The sequence below is a fragment of the Notamacropus eugenii genome, chromosome 1 (genome assembly GCF_028372415.1).
Source record: "Notamacropus eugenii isolate mMacEug1 chromosome 1, mMacEug1.pri_v2, whole genome shotgun sequence".
Lineage (NCBI taxonomy): Eukaryota > Metazoa > Chordata > Mammalia > Diprotodontia > Macropodidae > Notamacropus > Notamacropus eugenii.
In genome coordinates this window covers 87375468-87401325 of record NC_092872.1, presented here as the reverse complement: position 1 = coordinate 87401325, position 25858 = coordinate 87375468, and the positions used below count along the sequence as shown (strand labels likewise).

The following is a 25858-nucleotide window of genomic DNA, read 5'->3' as shown; positions in this document are numbered from 1 at the left end:
TGTATATGTATGTATATATGGGACATAATAATTGAACCCATGGGAGCTGATTAGGTCATTGAAAAGAAGTGGAGAGAGAGAAGAGAATGGAAGAGGACCCATGGCCTCACAGGTTGGACTAGTTGTGATTTCTTAGATCTTTAGCTACTGAGATAGCCAGGAGACTAATAGGTCTGCCCCAATCTCTTCCCTCTCCAATTCATCCTATATAATGCTGAGACCTTCCTAACATATAGATCCGACCTTGTTGCTCTCTGATCAAAGTGATTGTTGCCTCAGTGATTATTGCCTATAGGGCAAAATTTAGATTCATTATCCTAGGGCGTAATGTCCTCCACAATTTGGCTCCAGCCTACTTTTTCAGATTTCTTTGAGACTACTGTTTCTGGCAAATTCTGTATACTAGGCAAACTGACTTACTGCTCTTCTGTGTTTTCATTCTTCCTTATTTACCCAACTGTCTTCCAGGCAGGAAATGGATTCCTTTCACATCTCTACTTGGTGAAATCCTTCTCTTCCTTCAAGGCTTAACTCAGGTGAAACCTCCATGAAGTCTTCCCTAATGTCTGAAGTGATGAAGGGATCCTACACTGCCCAATCTCTAAATCTTCTCAATTCTCAAACCCTGCTCCCTGCATTGATTACATTCTAACATATTTTTAAGTCGTTTGTGTGAATGTTTTATATTCCTATTAGACTGTAAGTTCCTTGAGGGCAGAGTCTTGTTTTTCTTCTCTGTATCCCCAGTACCTATCACAGTGCACTACAAATGCTTTATACATCTGCTTGAATTAAGCTAGCTACTAGTATCACTGAATGTTAGAGCTGAAAGAGACAGGAGGAATCATCTTGTTCAAACTCCATATTTTAAGGATAAAGAAACTTTGATCCAGAGGTGAGATGACTTACACTAAGTCACATAGTTAATTTCAGAACTCAGTTCTCCCAAATATAAGTCTATTGAAGTTAGAAATAAAAAAATAAAGAAAAATCAGGTCATCTTTGAGTTTGCCAAATATGGCCTTTTAGACACATGCTAAATAATAATAATACCTATAATGAAACTGAAGAAGTTTCTTCCCAGCTAGTTTGCCAATATGGTACTCAGTGAGACAGATAACTTGCACAGAAGAAAAAGCATAATATATATTTCAATACAAAGAAGAAATAAAACCCCAGGACCATACCACATGCTCACTGCCCCCCTACCTTTGTTTCTGGCTGTTAAAATGAGCTTGTTCCTGGTTGTTTCATCTGGAGCGTCAAAAGAGCAGAATGTTCCTCGACCTCTTGCTCTGCTGATGAGATGCGGGTATCGGGCCTGCAATATGGGAAGACACAGGAGAGAGAAGTCATAGGAACTTTCAGGAAGAATGAGACAGGGGAAAAGGGTTTGAAAAGGCAAATTTTCCTCAAATCAGGCCAAAGATGGAAACACAGTTAGTGTCAGGTTCTTCCTCCACAAAACTTTACCGGGACATCAATGATCCAAAGGTTCATTAATAATGACTAAAAATGGGAGGGGGCAGAGCCAAGATGGTGGAGTAGAAAGACATACCTGTTCTAGCTCCCCCCCCAAATAACCCATGAAATACCTGTAAAAAATGACTCCAAATTCCCATTTTATGTGAATATTCATTTATTTCATTTGTCAGTATAGTTGCACAAAATAGTTTCTAATAATATATTTTCTTTATTTTTAATGAATTCTCCTTTTTTCATTTTTGATATTGATAATATGGTTTGTTCTTTTTAAATTAAAGTAGCTACTAGTTAACCAATTCTATTTTTTTAATAGCTCCCAATTCTATTAATAAAATGATAAAAAATTTTAATCTCTTCCTTGATTTTCAGGATTCTTAATTTGGTGTTTAATTAGGGTTTCTTAATGTGTTGGATTTTTTTAATAGTACTTTTAGCTGCATTTCCAATTTGTTTATTTGTTCTTTTCTTTTCTGATTTAGAGGTATACATTTTCTTCTCAGGACTGCTTTAGCTGCATCCCAAAATTTTTGGTAGTTGTCTTATTACCTTGATATAAGGCCAATGGGTTTATAACCAGCTCTTCTCCAAGACACCCTTGCCCAGATGGTTAGATCAATCTACCAACTATACAAATATTTCCTAGCCACCTGGAAGAGTCCAGTGAAGGGGTGTCCCATACAACTAAGCAGCTGGTGACTCATCAAACCATGCTAGAATTGTCCTTCTGTCTATATTTATAGAAATTTCAATTTAACTGGAACTATATTTTTTTAGGTTGATACTAATGAGCCTGTACTATAAATGTAGAAGAGATAAAAAATAACAACCACAAACCAAATTCTTGGTTAATCCATTCATGAGAGGACAAAGCCCTGGCAGTTTCCACAAAGCTACAGCAGAGAAAAAGACAGTTACATGTTATTATTTTAAGCTTCTTGGCAGCTGGTACCAGGCCCCCTTTGAGAGCAAAATTTGACCTTAATTAGGGAGAGTTCAGTTCTCTCCTCCTCCTCAGGATAAACCACAGTGTTATTTGCCATGGCTCTGGATATGCACCATTAGGCAGAGAAGTCAAGGATTTACATGAAAGAGCTGGGAAGAAAATACTTCTAGCAAAATAGCCCTTGCCCTGAAGCTTACGCTGGAATTGCATAATTTCTCTCATACTGTTTATTTATTTTCTCAATTTTGATTATAATCCCCCTCTCCACCCCCAGTAACCCCAAACTGCTCTTTCTGATGAGTTGATCCTATCCTCCTTGACTTGGGTTAGGCACATGTGCTATCTGAGACTGCATAAACGACTCTGAGCTGGGCCATAAATCACATAGGAAAATAAACTACTTCTGTCATTTCTCCTATTTGTGCTAGCCAGAAGATTAAAGAGGATCTCAGCGGGGAGTAATGATTTAACCCATTGCAAAGACATTTTCCTGATTCCCTCCTCTGCCTCTGTTTGGACATGAATCAAATCCAAAGAAAGCAACCAAAGGAAAAAAAAAAGCCTCGTGTCATTTTGCCTTCATTGAAGGCATTTGCTTAGTTGGAATAACAGCAGCAATTTCCCTCTTCTGAAGGCTGTTTGATGTTTTCTTGGTGCAGTCCAATAGCCTCGCACAGCTTAGCAGCTCTCCAGATGCAATGCCGGTCATGTGTGACTAGATGCTTCTAGATTGGGTGAGCTCAGTATTTACACAGATTGTAAAAACAACCTTCTAAGTCAGTGAAGGATGAAATACACTTTTACCTTATGGCTGTTCTGGTCATAGCTTGAAGCAGTGTGGCCTCTGCTATTGTCTCTCTACTGGGCTTTAAGATATGTTCTGAGAATTATTTTGAGTTCTTAAATTGGTATGAATGCAAATGCCCTTAGAGTAGAGATTAAATTGTTGGCACGAGAGTGGGATAGGGGTTCTAAGTGTTCCAGATAAAAGAGGGAAAGGGAAGGGAGAGCTCAGGAATTCAGGGGGCTAAGAAATGCTTAGGCATAGTACTGCTACATGCATGGTAAGTCTCTGGAGGTCCCAAGTGGCAGGACAGTCTTTCAGATATAGAACTTATTACTGCAGTAGACTGGAAATAGAGCTTCTGTGGTTATTCTCTAACACAAAACTCTTCTGAGTGTGCCAAACCTGAGAGGAGTTTGTGCTCTAAGGAAGTTTGACTCGGTCCCTGGCTTAGGTCTGCCTGCAGGATGGGTGAGGTAGCCATCATTATTGTGACTAGATCTGCTATTTTGATCCAGGTGTCTCTGAGAGCCAGACATATCTGGCAGGAGAGGACAAAAGGATCAGAGAGCAGCCAGGGTCAAAGGAGAGAATTTCAACTCAAGTGCTGTCCTCTACCCAGTTCATGAGGGTTCTAAGGAACCCCTTTGGATCTTGCATTCCCATAAGTGGTCGGTTACCTGTAAATCCATCAGCCCTGTCAACAGTGCCTTCCCTGCATGGGTAACATTACTGAGGAGGTCCTCTCTCTTAATGACATTGATGACTTCAGCGATCAGCAGATTCTTGGAAGGGTCGCCAAGCCAAGTATTGAAAATCCGGAAAGGCTTTAAAGAGAGGTACAAGTTTTAGGGAATACCTATAGTCAAACCTCAAAAGCCAGTGCTAGCCTCTGTATTACTGCAATGCATTCCCACTCACAGCCAACTACAGTTCCTACAACGTGTAGGATCCCCTGAGCTTGCCTGGAAAGCTCTTCCTCCTATCCCTTAAAATCCCAGGCTTCCTTCAAAATTCAATTCAAATTCTACCTTATGAAGGAAGGCTTTCCAGTTCCCCCATTCCTAGTGCCTTCCCTCTGAGATCACTGTCCATTACATATATGCAATGTATGTGTGTGTATACATACACACACACACACACACACACACAGGGTTATTTGCATCTTGTCTCCCCCATTAAAATGTGTACTCCTTGAGGGCAGAAACAATGTTTTCTCTTTTTTTGTATCACAAGTACTAAGAACACTGTCTTGTACATAGTAGACACTTAATAAATGCTTGTTCACTATCTGATTTTATTCAATTCAATTTAACAGACATTTATTATGAGATTAAGTGCTGGCTATGTGTAAAGCACTGTGTTGTGGTTTCTAGGGATACAATGACAAAAGCCCCCCAACCACCATATAACGTATAAAAATAAGAAATAAAAGTATATATAAATCAACACACATACACATAAAGCAGATCGGGATAGATACTAGACTTGTAATTTCATTGGTATAGGGAACTTCCAAATGAGGAAACTCCTAATACCAATGCATTTTATTTTGCAATTTATAAAGTTTTGGAGAGTTGTCTGGAGCACTGAGAAAGTACATACAACAGGGAAAACATGGATCCAGTTCTTTCTGGTTCCAAGGCCAACTCTCTATCCACTTTGCTATACTGCCTCTCCCAAAGCATATGCAAAGCAATATGTATGTATTACATGTAATGTGAAATGTGTAAATAAATTAGGATTTCTACATATAAAATAGAACAGAAAAAGAAGACTACACTACTATTGTCATACAAAGCAACACAGAGGCACAATGTTTAGAAAGCTAGTCTTTGATACACACTGGTTATGTGCTACTAAACATGTCATATAGTCTTTCAGTTAATAGCTGCTGACTGCATTAGTAGTGGGAGTTTCCTCACAGGGTTTTCCGCACCAGAGGTGTCAAAACTCATGGGTACCAGATTAAAATATAATTGGGAAATGTTTTACAAAATAAATAAAAATCCTATACAACATAGATAATGTTAATTTGTGGTTTTCTAAGTTAATATGCTGCCCCAGGGATATGTTTCTATTTGAGTTTGATACAATAGCCCTATGCCAATGAAATCACAGATTGAATTTTTTACAAATACAAAATAATACATAATATTTTAAAGAGGGAGAATGCTAATGATTAGGTGGGGGAATGGGTGTTCAGGAGAAGCCTTGTGAGGCACCTGAGCCGTGTTTTGAAGGAAGTAAGAGATTTCTAAACAAAAAAAATTGAGCAATTGAAGACTTCAAGACTTTGTATGTACAAGTTCAAGTCTCATTATTTCAGCATCAAGCCTGACCTGTTACTATCAGTTTGCATCAGTTAATTTCAGTTGTTGTACTAACTATACCTACATATAAATGTATGCAAACATAGGCACACACATACACATTCAATAGAGAACCCATTCACTAGGCTTTTTCATTCTTTAAACATGTCACCCTATAAGGGAAATGCACTTTAAAGCATCCTCCTACTCCTCTACATTTAATGAGGCTATACCAGGAGTGGGGAATCTGCAGCCTCGAGGCCATTTATGGACTTTTAGGTCCTCAAGTGTGGCCTTTTGACTGAGTCCAAATTTCACAGAACAACTCTCCTTAGGATGTGTTCTGTGAAGTTTGGATTCAAAGGGATGCACATGTGACCTCAAGGTTGCAGGTTCCCCAGCCCTGGGCTATACTAAAATAAATCATTCTATTGGTTCCCTTTCTTTGCTCCTACATATGGAAAATAAGGGCCAGTCAAGTACTCACAGCATTGGGCCTGAACTCCTCCTTGTGAAAAAATCCTCCTGTCATCATCTTCTTGCTGAAGGTCATTACATCAGCTGGATCATCTAATCCCCAGTGCTCATGGGCCCAGAACTTGCCAGTACAGCCCCCTCCAGTCTGTACTTCATCCACTAGAAAGGCACAGCCATGCTGCGGGGAGAGAGGGCATGTGTTTAGAGGAAAGGGGAAAATCAACACTCTGCAAAGGGAACTGGGTAGAATTTTGAACTTGGACTAAATCATGAGCCAAAAAGGCAGACAGACCAAGTCAGACCTGAACCAAATCCAAATATCAACATCTTACTGAACCCTATTAATGACTTCCCACCCCCCTTGTGAATTAGCTTAAGCCAGCACTGCCTCCATGTACTTCCTCAAACTGTTGAATTGGAACCAACCCAAACCAAATCTATTAATATTTCATCTGGTTGAAGTCCTTGATCTTGGCTTCCTTGAGAAAATAATACATATCCACCCTCAGGCACTTGACACTCACTACCTGTGTGACCTTGGGCAAGTCACTTAACCCCAATTGCCTCATCCTGGGTCATCTCCCATTATCCTGATGACTATCTGGTCACTAGATTCAGATGACTCTGGAGGAGAAGTGAGGCTGGTGACCTGCACAGCCTTCCCTCACTCAAAACAAAGTCAAGTGCAAGTCATGTCGTCATTTCTCTGATGGCACGGTCTTCTTCAGCAACAAAGGATGAACACACGCTAACACATCCACCAATACATTCATTTATTCATTCAAAAAGCATTTACTGAATGCCTAGTATGTCAAAAGTATTATGCAAGCTGCTGGAAATACAAAGCCAAAAAAAAAAAGAAAGGGAAAAAAAAAAGAAGCCATTCCAGCACTCCAGGAACCTACTTTTTATTGGAAAATAATCAGAAAAAAACCCCCCAAAACTCTCACATTCCCCAGCATTCACAGAGAGGGGACCGACCTCCAGAAAGAAGGGCAAAGTAACTGAGGCCATCCTGGAAACATTTAAAATTTAAAGTAACAGAATCCTCAACTGAAATGACAGATTTGGGGACTGGGAAAAAAATCTAAACACCTCACTAATCTTCTCTACATGCAGCTAAGCAAAAGCTATAAACTGCCTAGCACACTAATCTGCATTATTGTGGTGAGTTTCCTCATCAGAATTCCCTTATATCAGTGGTATCAAACTCAAACAGAAAATGATCCTTGTGGATCATATAGTGACTTAGAAAACCACAGATTACCATTATCTTTCTTGTATTATAATTTTATTAATTTTGTTAAACATTTCCTAATTATATTTTACACTGGCTTCCACTCAGGAATTTTTCTGAGTTTTCCGATTCTTGAGTTTGATACCTCTGCCCTGCGCCAATGAAATCACAAATCAAGTCCAAAATAAATTATACAAAGCACTAGAAAAATCCAACTTCAAGGGGAAAGAGGAATAATAATTGGGAAGATAGGTCCTCGGGTTGTGCCTGACCTATTTTTTGAAGGAAGCTAAGGTCAACTCTTTAAGAAGGTTTAGATTTTCTATGATCCTCTACCAACAATACAAAAAGAAAAGCACTTTTAAACCTTCCTGCTGAAAAGAGATAACAGCCTGAAAAATCCTGGTGGCCCAGGCAGGGGAATCACATTGCAGCAAGGAGAGCACTGGAGTCAGAAAAATGGGACTCGTTATCCTGCTATAGGCATATTACCCTGGGAAAGTCACTTAACTTCCATAGACCTCAGTTTCTCCATCTTTAACACAGGGATAATCCAAGTAGATGGGACAGTCAAATGAACTGACATTTGTAAAGCATCTTGCAAACTTCTTAGACCACTATGCAAATGAAAACTAGTATCATTATTACCCATGTAAAAGCTTCACTGACCTTCCTAGCAATGTCTCTCAGTTTCTTAAAGAAGTCATCAGATGCATGGTTGTCCCCACCCTCTGACTGGATGGGCTCCACAACAATCCCTGCTACAGTCTTCTTCTTTTTCCGGTATTTCACAATCAAGTCTTCCACCTGGACAGAAAAAGAATAAATTATATTCTGTTTCTTGGGACTTTCTGCACCTACAGATATAGATCAGTTATCATCATTATACATATGGGTCACTGGATCATGGACCTCTAGAGTTTGGGGCCGGAAGGTCAGCTAATCCAATTCCCTAATTTTAGAGAAAAGCCAAAGAAGAGGAATGGCTTGTCCAAAGCCACAAATAGAGTGAGTGAAATAACCAAGTTTTAAGCCAAGGTTCTCTCACTCCAAATCCAGTATTCTTTACATTGCATAATTGTGGATGTCCTGATCTGGCAGAAGGGTAGATTTCAGCATAGATTCTTCAAGAGATATGCTTATTCTCCCGATTCCTATACAACTCTAATCAGTCTTACACCATCCTCCAAAACAGATTTATCATTTCTGTGAAGATATTTGACAGGTGATTTCATTTCCAAAATGTACCTAATACCTACAAATCAGCGTCTCTTAAAGGCATTTTTCTTTGGGTGAAGAGGAAAAATGTTCAAGTGTTCACACTTAAGACATAAAGGAACTTCCTGCATATGTGTTATTACTAAAAAATGAAAACCCTGTTAGCAAAAAACAAACAAAACAAAAACCTCCAACCCCAAGTACATAACCCATATGATATAAATGACAGAGTAAAAAGTAGTATTATTTAAGATACTGGACTTATTTTAAAGTATTCTCTGTGTTTTAAACTCATAGGATTGGGAGCTGGAAGGGCCCTTCAGTGTCATCTAGTCCAACTCCAAATTACAGATGAGGAAAGAGCGTCAGAGGTGGTAGGTACAGTGACTTCACCAAGGTAATACAGATAGTGACAGATTAAGCTGTGTTGATATTTTATAATCCAGGACCCCATTAAATGCCTTTTATGCATTTTAAAAATTAAACAAATTGACCCTTAAGGTTTACTCTTGTGCTTCAGATTCAAAGACTGCTAGCATCCAACTGGATAAAGAAAGAGAAGTATATAACTAATGATGATCTTTATCTTTACGATCCTATAAGGAAAAAAAAGCTTATCTGGTTTCAGTACTTAGGAATGATGAGGACTTGTCCAGGGAAAAGTCTGAGGGAAATTAAAGAGACATCAGATATTTCAAAGGAACAATCTATTAATAAGCATTTATTAAGTGCCTACCAAGTGTCAGGCAATAGGCAACACACCACAACCTCATCTCTCGTCCTGCAACCACCATGTTTAAAATAATCAATTCTTCTCAACAACCCAGGACCAATACCCAAAGAACAGGCACCAGTTTGGGAGGGAAGGGTGAGAGTGAATTCAGACACTGAGAGAAATGTAAGAAGATTTGCATGAACTGATGCAGAGCCAAGAAAAAAGCTGGGAGAAACTTTATGCCCAATGATATAATAATGTAGAAACAACAATAACAATAAACTCCATGCCGAAAAGCACCTGAATTTCAATGAATTGCAGTGTCTAATTTTACTGTTGGAGAAAAAAGGTTGAAACACATAACTTGTCTCTTGGTAAAAAGGTGGAAGTCACAGGTATAGAGGATCTGTGAGCCATGGTCACTGGGACTTATGGTTTTGTGGAACTTTTCTTTATTACAAGGATGGATGGATAGTGGTGGTGAAGGGAGCTACTGAGTGAAAAATGATTTTGATATTTAAAAAAGTCCCCAATAAAACTTTTTGTGAAAAAAAGTAATGTATGTCACAATTCAGCTTCAGGAGGATGAGTGTGACTGGTTGTTCTAAAAGACCCTGATCCAGGAAGGCTTATGTAAGATGTCCAGGAATGCCAATAGTACCAGGAGGCACCTGATGGCTCTTAGTAGCCCAAAGAGCTGTATCAGGGAACCCCAGGAAGGCTACCTTTTTATGTCACATAACTCTTGCCATATTCATGCTAAGTAATTAACAGTTCCTCTTTCCTCATCCCTCCTCTATACCCTTTGACTCGGCTCTGAATACTTGATTCACAAACAAATCTTTTATTCAGTGTTAAAGCATTAAGTTTTTTCAACTCTTAAGAGTTCATCTCATAGCCTTTAAATCAGCAGAGATGATGCCAGAGTCAGTCACCACTAGTTGTGGGAAGACAGCTGTCAGTGAAGATGTGAATGTGGTCCAACCAATTCTAGAAAACAATTTGGATCATGTGAACAAAATGATTGAACTGCGCTTCCCTTTCTTTCCTGACTTCTTCAGACTTCACCACCATGGCTTAGCTGCCTTTTCACTCTGGAACATTCTTCTGCTAGGCCAGTCCCCTTCTCCCACTGGTAAGTTCTTTCAGGAGCCTATATTTTGGAGATGGGCTCAGGCCAGCTATACTTCATCCCCCTCCTGACCGCTTCTGACTCTCTCCAGACTTGGCCACCATGACTCAGTTACCTTCTCACCCTGGAACTTCCCTTGGTGTCTGGGGCCTTCTCACCCTAGAGCACCACTCTGCCTTGCTGGTTCCATTTTCTATGGTGAGTTCTTTCTAGGACCTCCATTTTGGCATGGCCCAGGCTGGCTAGTCTTCATTCCTCTCCTGGCTATGCTTCTGACGCCTTCCCTTTCAGCTCCCTGCTTTGTATTTTCTCTCATCAGAATATAAGTTTTTGAAGGCAGAGACAGTCTTTCTTTTTGCTTGTACTTGTGTTCCAAGCACTTAGTATGGTGCCTGGCACAGAGTATGTACTTAATAATTGCTTATTGCTTGGTGGCTTGAGCATATATCACCCCCCCCCCCCAATATATTATAGTAAAATTTTCATAGTAGCACCTTTTATGCTAGTAAAATTAGTTTTGAAAAAAGGAGGGTAGAAAATTGTGAATAAAAGGATAGACTGAATGGATGAACAAATTGTTGTATATGAATATAATGCAATATCTTTGTATTGCATTGTAAGAAACAGTGAAGAAATCAGAAAAAAAAAACATGGGAAGACATATGAAGTGGTGCAGTGGAAAAAGTAGAAAAGAAAACAATATACACAGAGAGTACAATAATATGAATGATAAAGGATTATAATTATTTTAGGAGTTCAGTGGAAGTCTGGAGAGGAGCAGTTGCCCAAAAGGGTTTGATGAAAAGCTGGGGATAGTTGGGGGAAGAAAAAATATGTAATAATGAACAGGCCACCTGATCTCTCTGAGCCTCAATTTCCAAATTGTATGTGGGAAATGGAGGGGTTGAGTTGGACAGGCTCTAGGTTCCTTTTAGTCGTAAGATTTTTTGATATTATATCTGAGTTTTTTCTGGCATTTGGGAAATAAGGACCAAATTTCACGTTGCTGAGACACAGCCCCCATTCTGACCAATTTCTCTACTGATGGCAGCTGTTCAGTTCCTCAGACAGACCCTTTGTTTGCATGTCTCCTCACCCTGACTTGACCAATAAGGTGTTTCCAAGGCTCAGAGTGAGGAATGAAGTGAGGTTAGGAAGGCCAGTACATGTGCTCAGGGGAGATTGTTACCTCTTCCAAACAGCGGGCCTCTTCTTGTTGATTCTCTTTCACAAACTCTTCCAGAGGATACTTTAGCCGAGGAAATGGAGCAATAGGCCAGTCGAAGGAAGGGATGTCAAGCTTGTGAATGGCTTTGGAGTGAGTGGTAGCTAGGCAACCTAAATCCAAACCCCCCGCATAACCAAGAATTAGAATCTTCTTGTGGAGTGTGAGAGGAGCAGCATTTGAAAGAAAGATGGAAGGCTCTTGCCCAACTCTTTTAATAACCCTAGAGTCATCAACCCTCAGGAGGAGGACCTTTTTAGGAGAGCTCCTGTCCCTTCCCCAGTGTCCTGTGGGCAGATCAATTTCCTCAGAACATTAAATTCTTTAAACTTTTTTGCCAAGCCAAGAAATACCAACTTGGAAACAAGTAGTGGTGGCATTCTTACCCATTGTTCTCCCATGAAATGCACCCATGAAAGAGAGGATACTGTAGTCCGGGCAACCTGGATACTAGAAACATAAAACAGTCAGTCACTATTCCCTCGTGGAGGGCCAGGATACTTTGTTCTCTGGACTCCACCAGAGATTAGTCTCTTAGAATTTAAGAAACATGGCAATAGCTTAAGTCAATTAGATGGACAAACAAAATAAATCATTTATACAAAGTTTAGTGAGCTATATTATGCCTAGAATCCCCAAACACCAAATAACAGTCACATTCAGGCATATGCAACTGTTGTTAATGTATGTGGGGGACCTGAGGTGGGTGGTTCATAACTGCGGTTGAGATGATTATCCCTCCAGGACAATTCAAAGTGAAAGACAAGCCAACAAAACCCATGGGAGATATCAAAATCCTTTAGAAGAGCTGAGCTGGATTAAGGGGAGCCAGGCCCTTCACAAATTAAGACTTCAGACTTTTCCCAGCATCTCCCTAGGAAGGTATCAATTACTCTTCAGGAAGGAAGATAGAACCAAAAATAGAATATCTCATCTTCAAATAAAATGGAACAGCTATTTCCCATGATGCTTTCTAGTGCCCCACCAGAGTTAGAACAAGGTCTGGAATATGGACACTATTCTAACTGTTTCAAGCTGGAGATATTAGTTAGAACTTGAGATGGAATCCTCGGACCCTAAGATCTGAGTCGTTTTGAAGAGCAAAAGGTATCTTCCTGAGCCAGTTCTTAGCTCTACCTCTCCATATTGCTGAAGAAATCGTTACGCCTTTCATTAATGTGAAGAGGCACTTACTATTCTTAGACTAGTGAAATTCCTGACGCTTTCCAGAGAAATCCCTATATAGATGCCCAACTCTAGGAGGCCAAGAATCTTTGTCTGGTGTTATAGACACACACACACAGACACACACACACGCACGCACAGAGATAGAAGGGGACCAGACAGGGAAATTCATCATCTCATGTTCCCTGGTGACAGTACATGGATGTATATAGGCTGAGATCACACTGTCACTGGCTACCAACAATACTTTCAAGTCTCGAATTGAGAGAATAAGTGCAAGTCCATTTACCTGGTTAATCATACATGTTTCTAGCTCCTCTTTTGTGGCAGCAGTGTGACCCCTCTCCTTGTTCTGAAACAAAGCAAAAACAACCCCCACCACCAACCCAAAAGATTTTATTCATTAGGAAAGAAGAAAAGGACACCACGGGGCTGGCCCAGTATCGTTTTGCAAACAATGTTTACTGTGCATTCCAGTGTTTGAAGCTGGAAACAAAAGCCCTGTGTTATAAGGGGCACATGTGGAAATAATGGAGCTAGGTGGTGCAGTGGACAGAGTGCTGGGCCTGGAGTCAGGAAAACCTGGACTCAATTCTGGCTTCAGACACTTGCTAGCTATATGACTCTGTTTCCTCATCCCAGGGTTGTGAGGATAAAATGAGATCTCTGTAAAATGTTCAGCGTAGTGCATGCCTGGCACACAGTAGGTCCTATATAAATATTAGCTATTACTGCTATTACATCATTATTATTATTAGAATCCCTGGAGAAAGGGGAAAGAGGGAAAAACTATGGGTCCTTTATCTACAATTATGTTTCTTAGCTGTAACATAAAGGGAAGAGGGATGAGATCTCAATCAGCTTGAATAATCAAGGAGGGATAGAAGGGAGATGGAAGAAGACAAAAAAAATCGAGTCCCAGGAAAAATATAATAACCACATGGGTCAGAATCCCACATTCTGGAAAATGTGAGAATGTGGTTTCCTGGCCTCTTTGGAAAACTCTGATACTTCAAACTTCTCAGGGTAATATAGGTTGTTCAGTTGGTCATAAAGTCTCTTATCTCTTGCTGGAGTTGATGTGGAGACTTGTTAAGCTCACGTTGGTTAATATGAATTTGTCCTCCCAAGTCATAATTTAGTGGGTTTTATTGTATTAGCATTCAATGACCTCTCCCATACATTCTCCAGGCAGCCCCAAACTACCTCATCAGTCTTACTGTTTCATCCCTATTTATACCTCAGCCCCCTCATTTGCAAAATGTCGTATAAGATGCCCTCCAAGGTTCCTTCCAGCTCTTCCAGTGTTTCTAGTCAGTTTTCTTCCCCTTCTTTCATAAAATGACTCATTCAGACTTCCTCTCTTTGTTTTTTTGATGAGGAGTATCATTTGGTCATAAATTCCAATATATTGGGGCTTTAAACCTATCCTTAGGAAACCCCCAACAATTAACCCATCGAAGCTCTTTTCCTCTGCCTTAGCTTATTTTATTATATATTGGTTCATTCATAGCCATTACTTTGGAAACATATCACATGGTACGTGTATGTGCTTGTTTTCTCTTCTTCCTCCTCACATCATAGTATAAAATAGATTTCTAGAGCTGGAGAGAACGTAGTCTAACTCTCTCATTTTAAAGATGAAGAAATTGATGAGGCCTTTGTGAGTATGAAATAGACTCACCCTGTACCACATGAATATGGTTTTGAAGGCATTTTCATTAGAGCAGGAGCCACAGGACATTGTGACAATCTGGGAAAGGCCTTTTGGGGCCACCTAGGAAAAGGCAGATAAACCAAGCTGTCAGATACAGTTATGAATACTAAACACTTCAAGCTTTACTTTTTGTTTCCCAAGGTTAAATGCCTAAATTTGCTAGCAATCTTATATCCAATGGCCTTTTTTTTGTCTTTGTCCTTTTGCATCTCTCTGCAGTTTCTGACACTGTTGATCTTTCCCTCCTCCTGGACATTCTCTTCCCTTGGCTTTTATGACACTGTTGTCTTGTGCTTCCATTCCCACCCATCTGGATGTTTTTTCTTAGTTCCTTTGCTAGACCATGATCAGAGTTTCATCCCCCTTTGGAGGGAGCTCTTTCCTCAGTCCACTTCTTTGGTCTTTCTACCTTCTCTCTGGTGATCTAATTAGTGCCAACAGATTCAATCCCTGCCTTTCTGCAGATGTTTCCATATACAAGGCCTGAGTTCTAGTCCCATATCACTAATGCCTGGTGGATAGCTCCACTTAAGCATCTCCACCATCTATGTGCAAAATAGAATTTGTTGCCTTTCTTCCTGAACCTACTCTTAATTTCTAACTCCCTGTTTCTGTCAAGTGCACTATCATCTTTCCACTCATCCAAGTTTATAACCCTGGAGTTATCCTTAATTCTTCACTCTCTCCTTTCTCCCCTATGTCTAATCAGTTGCCAAGACTTGTCAATCCTATCTCCCCCACATCTCTCATATATGTCACTTCTTCTCTACTTACAGAAACAAAATTCTGAATTGGGCCCCTTCATCACTTCTTGCTAGATCCATCACAGTGGCCTCTTAATTTATTACTCTTCTCCATTCCAATGCCACATAGCTGCCAAATTTATATTCCTAAAAAAAAGGATCATTTCACTCCTTGGCTATAGACAACTCAGTGGTTCTGTAATGCCTCTAGGACAAAATAAAAACTCCTTGATCTGGCGTCAAAATCTGGATGCAATCTTTTCCAACTTATTTCTCAATGTCCTTACTTCTACTGAGTGCACTGCCATCCTTTCAGACACCCAGATTTACAACCTCAGAGTCATCCTAGACTCTTCTCATTCCTTCTTCCCCAAATCCAATCAAGTGCGAAAGCAATTATATCCCCTAACATACAAGATCAGTCCATCTCCTTCAGTTCAATCACATAACCAGACCGTTATCACCTTTTCCCTGGACTGTGATAATAACCTAACTGGAACTCCAGCTTCCAGCCCTTCTCTAATATAGCTGGCAACATTCTCTTCCTAAGATATAGGTCTGATCACGTGACTCCCTTGTTCACACATCTTTACCATCTCTCTCTACTACATTTATAATAAAACAAACTCCTTAGTCTGACATATAATTTATGGTAGGGCCAAACTGGACAGCTAGCTGATTCCATGTCCTGTCTCCATAAACTTTCTAAAAGCTGTCCCCCCAGGCCTGAAATGTACTCAGTCCTTAGCCTGGAATCCTTATTTTCTTTCAAGGTGCAACTAAAGTGTCATTTCCTCTATGAAGCCTTTCCTAATTTCCTGCAGGGTTTAGTGTTTTTTTCTCTCCTCAGATGACCTTCTACTTCCTTATTTATCTACCTGTTATATTGTCCAGTTTCACTAGAATACAAACTTCTTAAAGTTCATGACTGCCTCATTTTGGTTTTTGTAGTCCTACAGTGTATACTGTGACTTAAATATAGTATATGCTAATGAATTGTTTACTGAATTGAACTGCAAATATATTCTGGACTCCTGATTTTCTGATATGAAGTGATAGGGCAGTGCTGATGACTGAGAATTAGTATTTGTAACAAAAAAAAAAAAAAACTGGTGTTAGGTCTAACTCATAACCACTGAGTGTTAAAGTAGCCAGAGAGACTGAGGTAAGGCAACTGACTTGTGACAGCAGAAAAGCAATCAGACTCTCTTGCATCCTGAAACTGCCTATAGAGAGCATGTAAAACAAGGAGAATCAGAACTTTAGGTGATTTTTTCTAAACTGGTCCTTATTCTGTGGCTTTGGAGTTAAATGTCTTTGTGGAGAAATAGTAAGACAGGTGAGAAATCTTAATTGTAAGAATACTGAAGATCTGGGAAGTCTGGGTACTTGGGTGGATTTTACCTATATGACTATATTGCTTTCTGTGGTATAAGTATTATGCACTGGGTTATGCTGTAACTTGCTTGAAATCTTATTAGGCACAAAGTATATATCAAAGGGCTAAATGACAATGACTGTCAGATCAGCAACAATTGTATCTTTGATATCTTTGGGTCTTTTTCTATTTTCTTCAGCATACTTGTATAAGAGATTTCTGGACCTTGACAAGCTGGGGATGTGGGATGCTGACTTTCAAATGTCAGAAAGTGGGGAGCAGCAGGAGTTTTCTTAACTTAGTGACCTACTGCTGGTAACTGTCTCTTGTGTCATATAAAACTGGCCCACAAGTCAATGAGAGGTAGGTTATCAGTCCTGAACTCAATGTGTGACCTCACTATAAGAGATTTCTTTATACATTTCTTTCATTGGAATCTAAAAGAAGTCATGAATGATATTCTTATTTTAACAAGGACAAAGTGTTCATGCCAAACTTACCGAAAGTAAGGACTCCTTCAGCTTTTCAGGAAAATTTTCTGGAGGAAATACACCAAGGGCAGGTCTGTTGATAAATGTGCCCTAAAAAACAGAAATAGTAAATTCTCCAAATTTTACTCTTGAAAGCCTTTCAGCACATCCCTTAACAGCAACAACTTTATCATTGCTTTTTGATATCATATGAACTACCAGTAGTTTTTGGCTACTACTGCAAATCAGTCTTTTGTATACATATCTAGAAGTACTTTCATTTATTTATTTTTGAAGGGATGAATGGGAGAGAACAAGATTACAAAACACCATCCCATCAGGATTTATTTTGGTATTTTTCTGTTTGTATGAGTTTGCCAAATTGTTATATATTCAGTCACTTAGTGGTTACACGTTTCCTTTAGGATTAAAAGGGATAGACAATATTGAATGCATAAAGACAAGTGTGGTACGGGGAAAGGGTGCTTGATTCAGAATCAGAAGACTTGAGTCTAAATCCTCTCTCTGCTCATTTTGTGACACTGGCTGAGTCACTTTTAACATCTCTCGACCACAGATTCCTCATCTTTAAAATCCAGAGGCTAGACTAGATAACCTCTATGATCACTCGTTCTTTCAGGATATGAGACTATGTTAGCAAAGCAGGTGTTTTATGTACTATATGTACTATGATTTAAAGGGCATGATAATCTTCCCCCAGCTCTGCCAAGGTGCTGTTAAAGATTCTGTTTTATCTTTCACAACATGATTAATGTGGAAATACATTTAGTACTATCATACATGTATATCCTATATCAGATGGCATGTTATCTTGGGAATGGGAGAGGAGGGATAATTTAGAACTCAAAATTTTATAAAAGTGAATACTGAAAATTAAATATAAGTAAATAAATTAATTTTTAAAAAAGACTCTACTTTAAGCTTAGACATCACGTTTCCAGGAAATTCCTGACTTTTGTGTACCCAGGAGAGGTAACATTAACTCAGAAGCACCCATCATCATGTTAGCACGCATAACGAGGCCAGCAAAAGCTATAGAATAACTCATGTCTGCATAGTGCTTTAAAATATTCTCAGTCCTTTCTTCAAACCATGTGTAAGAATTATTATCCCCATTGTGCAAATAAGGAAAATGAGGTTCAAAGGGACTGTGACTTGTCCAAAGTCACACAGCGAGTGAGAGAGCTGGGACTCAAACTTATTTCCTCTGACTCCAAATGTAGTACTTTGTATGATACTGCCTCTATTTTGGTGGGGGAAAAAAGCAAGATTTATAACTTAGGATCTAAACAGACTGTTTTTGTTCAGAGAGTGAATGTCTTGACTTGAGCATGAATTGGATTTAAGTGAGGGAGAGCTTCTCCAAGTCATCAGCCTCACTCTCTCCTCCACAGTCATCAAAGTCCAGTGGCAAGACAAGATATCCTGAATGATTCTGGCCTTTTCTAAATTAAGGTCTTTCCCAGGTCTCAGTTTGTCTGAGGCAATTCCCATTCAATGACTAAGGGGTGAGATAAGATTGAGACAAAAGATGGCCTAATTTACCATCAAAAAACTCAATAAATGTTTGTTGAATTGAATTAAATTATGTGGGATGTCCCTGGTCAGGTCAGCCAGGCTGGGAGAATGCAGGAAGTTCTGAAACGGGAGGTCTAGGGGAAATGTGAAGATCAGCTGTTCATCTACTATATAATTTTTGCCTTGGAACCATCCTGGCTGCTAGAAGTAATCAATAAAGGTTCAGAAATTGAACAAGCAATTTGGAATAAGTGACTTCCCACTGTTCAACACCAGCTCCAAAGCTCTTTGAAGTAATTTGGTTGCCAACATAACCCACTGAGGGCAGCTTTCACAGTGTCTTAAGATACATGGGAGGACCTTTCTTTTCCTGGCTAAGCTATACAAGGAATGCCAAACATGCCAACCCACTGGGATTCTAGCTGCTGTTAGCTGTCCTATTAGTCACTGACTATGCGAATATTTCTGATGTTCATAACCGAAAAGGCAAGGTGAGCTTCCCTGGGTGGTCATGTAGGAAATCCTTCCTGTTACTGTTTCAACACTGATAGTATTGCCCAAACTATGGGCAAAAACATTCTATCCTCATGGGCACAGACAGAAGTTATCATTCAGGGTCATATAATATCACAATACAACACAAACACACTGGGAACTTTAGTATTGTTGCAATTCGATTCAAGGGTATGGTTGAAAAAATACAGTTTAAAAATTTAATTTTAGACTTTTTTTTGTTGTTAAGAGGAATGTCCTTCCTTAAGCATAAATTCTGGCATTAGATCGTCAACCTCCTGGGCACAATTTACTTTTGGTTGAATATTTACTGAATGTCCATAAGCCCCATCCCCTGAAATACTTGCCTCCAAAGCTGGGCAACCAAAATATGAGTATATGAACACATTTTTTTTCCTACTCTCATCAAAGTTCCTCAGTTTCACCTTCCCTCCTTCCTTCTGCTCCCAGTTCTGAGCTTGCTGTAAGCAGGGAGTGAGCAGGAAAGATAATGATGCAGTGAGGCAGGAAATTATTGCTTATGTTATCTGCTGGTGCATGCTCTGTTAAGGAGCTACCCCAACCAGGCGCTTGAGCTCTTTAGCTCCTTTCCAGTATATGGCATTATCACTCACACAATGGTCCTAAGGCCAATTCTACACAGTTTCATGCTTCAGAGAATACCTTTCTTTGCATTTTGAACATGCGTTTCATAGAGATTGAGTTCCCTGGCTATTCCTCTCGCAGTAGGCAATTTACCTTGGAAAAGTCTTCAGCTAACCCTACTAGGCCTTTTTCCGCTTTTCTTTTCTTCCTGGGATGTTTTCAGTTCTCCTCAGCATTAGGAGTCTTCTATTCTGACTGGTCCCTTATTTGGAGCTACTGCTTGAGCACAGAACATACTGCTATATTTATATTTCCTGATTTGGGGGCAATTGGGGACTTCATTTAAAAAACAATCTTGTGACCCATGAGCTATGAGCTTCCTTTTGTTAGGCATATAAGCAAAATGAAATAACCTGAGCAAGGAATCATGCTGAAACTAAGAGAAGGGCATTTTCCATAACGAACATAAACTTGGTATTCTTGGTTTTGATGACATGTAAATTAGCTATTATCAAAGCATTCTTCTTCAGAATGCCATTAATCACTGGCATGGAATGAAGAAAACCATTTGCCTGTGATAACATGGTATTCCTTTGTCCTTTTATCCTGTTCCTCTGGCTTCTTTCCATCTGCCTACAAACAATTCCTTAAAAAAGGCAACTGTTTGCCCATTATGGAGACAGTATGATATAGTGGGAAAAGCTGAAGTCAGAGGAGCTGGCTGCAAATTCTGTCTCTGATGCTCATAACCCACATGACCTTGGGTAAATTATTTAACCTCTTTGGGCCTCTGTTTCCTCATCTATAAAAACAGAATTGGATACCATGGCATCTCGGGTCCTTTCTAGCTCTAGGTTTAAGATTTCGTGTAAGGGGGGAGGTATCTCATCTATCATCTGTTTTATTTTTAAACAAGTATGATCTATTTGCCCAGCTATCATCCCACCTTTCTCATTGTTAATTTTCCTGAAAATATCTATAATCACTATTTCTACTTCCTTATTACCTGTTCTCTCTTCAGTCCTTTGCATTTGTTCTCTGTCCCCAGTATTCTACTGAAACTGCTTCCCAAAGGTTGCCAATGATCAATCCTCCCCCATCTTTGAATTATCTGGTTTTTTAAAAATTATCTGTTATTTGTAAAAAAAAAACAACAACTTATAACCACTTCTCCCCTTATCCTTGTTTACTAGATAATTTTTTCTCCCGTGACTTTAGAGATCCTCCTCTCCAGATTTGTTTCCTGCCTCTCTAATCACTCCTTTTGTCTTCTCACCCTCTGCCTATTACTATTTCCACCATATCTGTACCTTTGTCCAGGTTGCTTGGCATGCCTGGAATGTAGTTCCTCCTCAGCTCTGACTCTTACAATCCCTAGCTCCCTTGAAAGCTCAGCTCAATAGCAGCTCCTACATGAAGTCTTCCAGATGCCCACAGCTGCTAGTCCTGTGCCCCCCACCCCCTGAAATTACTTTGTATATATACCTTATATTTACCTATCTGTACATGTTTTGTATCACCCCAGGAGAAGGTAAGTTTCATGAAATCAGGAAACATTAATTTTGTCTTGGCATCTCTCACATCTAATGTAGTTCCTGGCATACCATAAGCACTTAATAAATTCTTATTGTATTACATTGTAAATGTAATAAATGCCTGTTGATTTGGTTGATTTGTGATGCCTTAGTATGAATAATACCCAAGAGTTTATTCTTAGCTTTCTTTTCTCCTTTACATTCTCTCCCTTGTCAATTTCATGTAATTATGACCTCATGTCTGAGTCCCCGACTTGGATTTCCATTGCTCTCCCTGCTTTGATGTTGGACCACTACCTCAAAGTCTAATCAGTTAACAAATTCTGTTAATTTTACGTCTACAGCTTCTCTCATGTGTCTTTTCCTCTCTATTCCCACTACCACTATCCTATAGTGTGAACTCTTGTTAGCACACGTCTATTCTTTGTAATAGTTTCCTTAGAGGTCAGCTTGCCTTCCATGAAGCCATCTTATTCTATACATCTTCAAAACTGTTTCCAGAATGATCTTTCTTATGAATAGATCTAGTCATGCTACTCTTTTCATCAAAAATCTTCAGTGGCTCCCTAATGTTTACCATAGAAAGTTCAGAATGCTGTGAGTTGTTCAAAGCAGAGTTGGGATTTGAACTTAAGTTGGCTGACTTCAATCTTACCACACAATGCTTCCTTTCATACTAATGTCTGGAGTTTTTGTTGTTGTTATTTTTGCTGGCACAAAAGTGTTACTATATATTTTCTGTATATATGGACTCTCTCTGTGTGTCTTTGACCTCCCTGTGGTATATATTGACCAGCAGTACTGTTGATTCAAAGGATATGTTATTTAGTGATTTTTCTAGTATATGACTGGACCATGGGCCTTAGTTTTAATGTGTAACAGTTAAGCAGAAATCTACCACCCAGAGTTCATGGCCTCTAGCAAGAGCCCTTAATCCTAGGAGGTGGCAGTGGGAATCTTCTAAGCTACCACTCAAATCTTTTTCTAGTCCTTGGAAACGCACAAGACTCTTGGGGTTTCCTGGCTTGGGTGAGTTTCTGTAAGTCAGTCCTTACACAGGAGAAGTACTGTGTCTTCAACCAGGACTCAAACCAACTTGTTAACCTTCACAATGCTACCCAGAAATGGATATCTTGATGAAGTGCAATGAGTACTGAATTTGGAAAAGGATGACCTTAGTTTAAATGCATGATCTTTCCCTTACTCCCTACACTACTTTGGGGAACATTTAACCTCATAGCCTCATCTATGAAAATGAAGGACTTGCCCTAGGTAACATACAAAGCTCTAGATCCTCTGAGATACAGAAAGATATAAACAATATTCTTAAAACCACATATAAAAGTTTATTTCTCCCCAACAAGAGCCACACCATGGGAGTGTGCAACACTCCTCCTGTAGGATACAGAATCACCAACATTTTTTAGGTGAGTCTGGATCTACAGAGCATCAAAAGTAAGTCAGCTGGGTCAATGAAGCTGCCTCAGTTGGGTGGTTGAACAGTGTGAAGAAATTCCATCTCATCATGTCAATGATCTCTTTGGGTGATTTTAAATTTACTCAGTAAACTATGTTAGCTCAGTTTTCCTTTTTACTCAATTTTGTTACATTTTATCTAGAGCTATTTGTATTTAACTTGCAAACGATATTGTATTTAACTTGCAAAAATCAACTCTCCTGTCTGCAAAGTCCATTTTAACGAAGAGTCCATTGGCAGGGAAGGCACCGGGGGTAACTTGAGGAACACAGACTGAGCTCTTCTGCAAAGATTAGCTGCAAAGAGGCACCTTTTGTGTGAGTTTCTCCTTGATGATTTCCTATAGCTTAGCTCATTGTTATGTGTTTAGTTGGTTTCACATATCCTTTACTAGAGTCTCCTGTGTCTCCCCAGTGCTCTGCCTGCAATTCATCTCTGCGTGCTTATTATACTTAAAGGAAAAATTATCATATTTCTAAATGAGAGGCAGTGTGATGAAATGATTAGTGAGCTGGACTCAAAATTAGCAAGTCCCACCTGCGATACATAGGGCTCTGGAACCTGGGATAAGTTATTTAGCTCCTGAGTGTCTTGTATCCATGGCCTCAAACTCAAACAGAAAGATCTCTGCACATTGACTTAGAAAACCAACCACAAATGAACTATGTGGTATTGTATTTTTGTCAAGCACGTCCCAATTACATTCTAATCTGGTACTGGCTGCGATAAGGAATTTTTCCCTGGGATTTTTGCTATGCCCAGCTGTGAGTTTCACATCTCTGCCCTAGGCAGTTCCCCAAGATTCTAAGTTGCAGAACAGTTTCTAAACTACATTGCTAGAAGGAATTTTCTCACTGGGAGTTCTCTATAGACTAACAACTTCTCCTAAAGCCACCCCCCTAAAAAATAAACAAAAACAAATGAGCTCATCCTGTCTTAGAGGAAGGAGGAAAATTCATGATGGCTGGAATAGAGTGAATTAATTTATAATTAACTTCGGAGGTGACTGGGCATTCAGAGATGCCGAATCTCTACTCTGTGGGCAGCTTGCTCAGGGACACAAACCTACTAAGTATCATAATTCTACTTCAGGTTTTCTTGAAGTCAAGACATCATAATCATCATGGTTATTATCAAATACTTGTACTGAAACAGAGTTGGGAAGAAAGGACTCTGCAAAAATATTCTATGCATATGGTTTCCTTGTCTCTAGATTTCAGCACTATCTACTGAGCAGGGCAGGATCCAACAGGACATCTAGAACGGCTGAGGGTGGGTATGTTTCCCTCAGAAAGCCTGCAGTCAAGCCCTGCTCAGTACAGTGCCATCCCTATCGGCAGCTGACATCACAAAATGTATTTGAAATGTTTGTTGGCACATTCATTTGGCATCAACTGGTATAGCATCTGGGATCTGTACAAAGTTTAGAAACAAAAAATTGCTCTTCAAAAGAAAATAAACTCACTGCAGCATGGCCCAAAATAGGCCTCATTAGAAACCTTCCCAAGGACTTTGGTTCCTTCTTAAAGGAACAAAACAGAGCTGAGCTTGTTAAGCTGTAACTGGCAAAAAAAACCCCAATTTAAAAACCACCCACCCAGCTGCCAAAAGAATTCCGACCCGAGCATTCCTAATTCATAAAGAGGACTAGGAAATAGATCCATGTGCAATCTGATTCATTCACATTTAAAACCCAGTTTGCTCAGAAGGAGAAGCTTTTGAGCAGAAAAATTCTCACATTTCATTATCACCCAATAAACTCCATGTGTCCCAGCCTGCTCTACTGATCCCTCTACATGTTTGTGCCCTAATCCAGACAAATATAATTTTTTTTTCCCTATAAGCCAATTGACTTACCACATTTTGGGGCTGCTGGACAAGCTTTACCAAAGCTGGGTGGCTGTAACCTGAGAGAGAGACAAGGATGTGATCAGAGTCCAGAAAAGCCTCCAAACTTCCCTAACCTGCTTCCTTTTGACCACATACTACCTTAGTTTGGCCTCTGGCCCTCTGAATACTGTAATGAATCTTTTCTTAAGAACAAATGTGGGATCATAGAATCATAGAGCTAGAGTTAGAAGGGATCTCAGAAGCCATTTAGTCAATCCTTTATCCCCCATGTTACAGTTGAGGAAACTGAGGCAAACAGAAGTTAAATGACATTCCTAGTATCTCACAACTAACAAGGGTCTGAGGCTGGATTTGAGTTCATTTTCCTGGCTTCAGGCCCAGTGCTCTATTTCCTAGCTGCCTCATTGACAGTGGCCGATAGAGGCTCAGTGATTTTCTTAGAATCATGTATCGAGTTAAGTATCTAAGACAAAATTCTACCTTAGGGCTTCCTAGCCTTAAGACTCGCACTCTGTCCACAGCTCTTCACCACCTACTTGTCTCGTCATGACTATGCTTATCATTTTACAGATTAGAAAGTGGAGGCTCAGAGGGGGAGAGCAAATTGTCCAAGGGCACTTGACTAGTAAGTGGAAGGCGCCAACATATGTTTAGTGATTGGGAATCTGATTTAATTCAATTTGCATTTATTTACTAAGCTTGCCTACTATGTGGCAGCTAGGTGGCATAGTGGATAGAGCACTGGACTTCAAATTAGAAAGATGTAGTCTTGAATCCTGCTTCAGATGGTATGTGGCCCTGGGCAAGTCACCCAGTTTCCAAAAATGGGGATAATAGCACCTACCTGAAAGGTTTTTGGGATGGGGGAAAATCAAGAGATAGCATAAGCAATTGCTTTGCAAACCTTAGCAGCTTAAAAAACTATACTAAGATTTTTGGAACATCTCATGCAACAGTTGCTGTTCAGTTATTTTCAGTCTTGTCCAATTCTTCGTGATCCCATTTTGGGTTTTCTAGGCAGAGATACTGGAGTGGTTTGCATTTCCTTCTCCAACTAATTTTACAAATGAGGAAATTGAGACAAATAGGGTTAAGTGACTTGCCCAGGGTCACCCAGTTAGTAAGTATCTAAGGATGGATTTGAACTCAGGAGAGAAGTCTTCCTGACTCCAGGTCTGGCATTCTATCCACTGCATCACCTAGTTACCCCAAGTAAGTGTGACCTCTTATTATTATGTTCCCAGTACAGGGGAAAAAACCAGATAGCAATAGAAATTAAATAAAACCAGATTATAAGAACATTCCTTTTTCCATTAGCAACCTCATGTTTCCAAAGT

General features: G+C 39.7%; 1 protein-coding gene across 2 annotated transcripts in view; it reads right to left on the bottom strand.

Moving 5' to 3' along the window:
- Positions 1 to 25858, bottom strand: part of ABAT (4-aminobutyrate aminotransferase) — a 120624-nt gene that overhangs the window by 2061 nt on the left and 92705 nt on the right. For both annotated transcript variants that reach the window (XM_072608681.1, XM_072608691.1), the window contains 10 exons: positions 24528 to 24577; positions 17052 to 17132; positions 14398 to 14490; positions 13003 to 13065; positions 11915 to 11978; positions 11493 to 11641; positions 7908 to 8045; positions 6012 to 6179; positions 3893 to 4039; positions 1210 to 1321 (listed from right to left, as the gene is read on the bottom strand). In XM_072608681.1, coding sequence (XP_072464782.1) covers positions 1210 to 1321; positions 3893 to 4039; positions 6012 to 6179; positions 7908 to 8045; positions 11493 to 11641; positions 11915 to 11978; positions 13003 to 13065; positions 14398 to 14490; positions 17052 to 17132; positions 24528 to 24577 — 1065 coding nt within the window. The remainder of the gene's footprint in view (positions 1 to 1209; positions 1322 to 3892; positions 4040 to 6011; positions 6180 to 7907; positions 8046 to 11492; positions 11642 to 11914; positions 11979 to 13002; positions 13066 to 14397; positions 14491 to 17051; positions 17133 to 24527; positions 24578 to 25858) is intronic.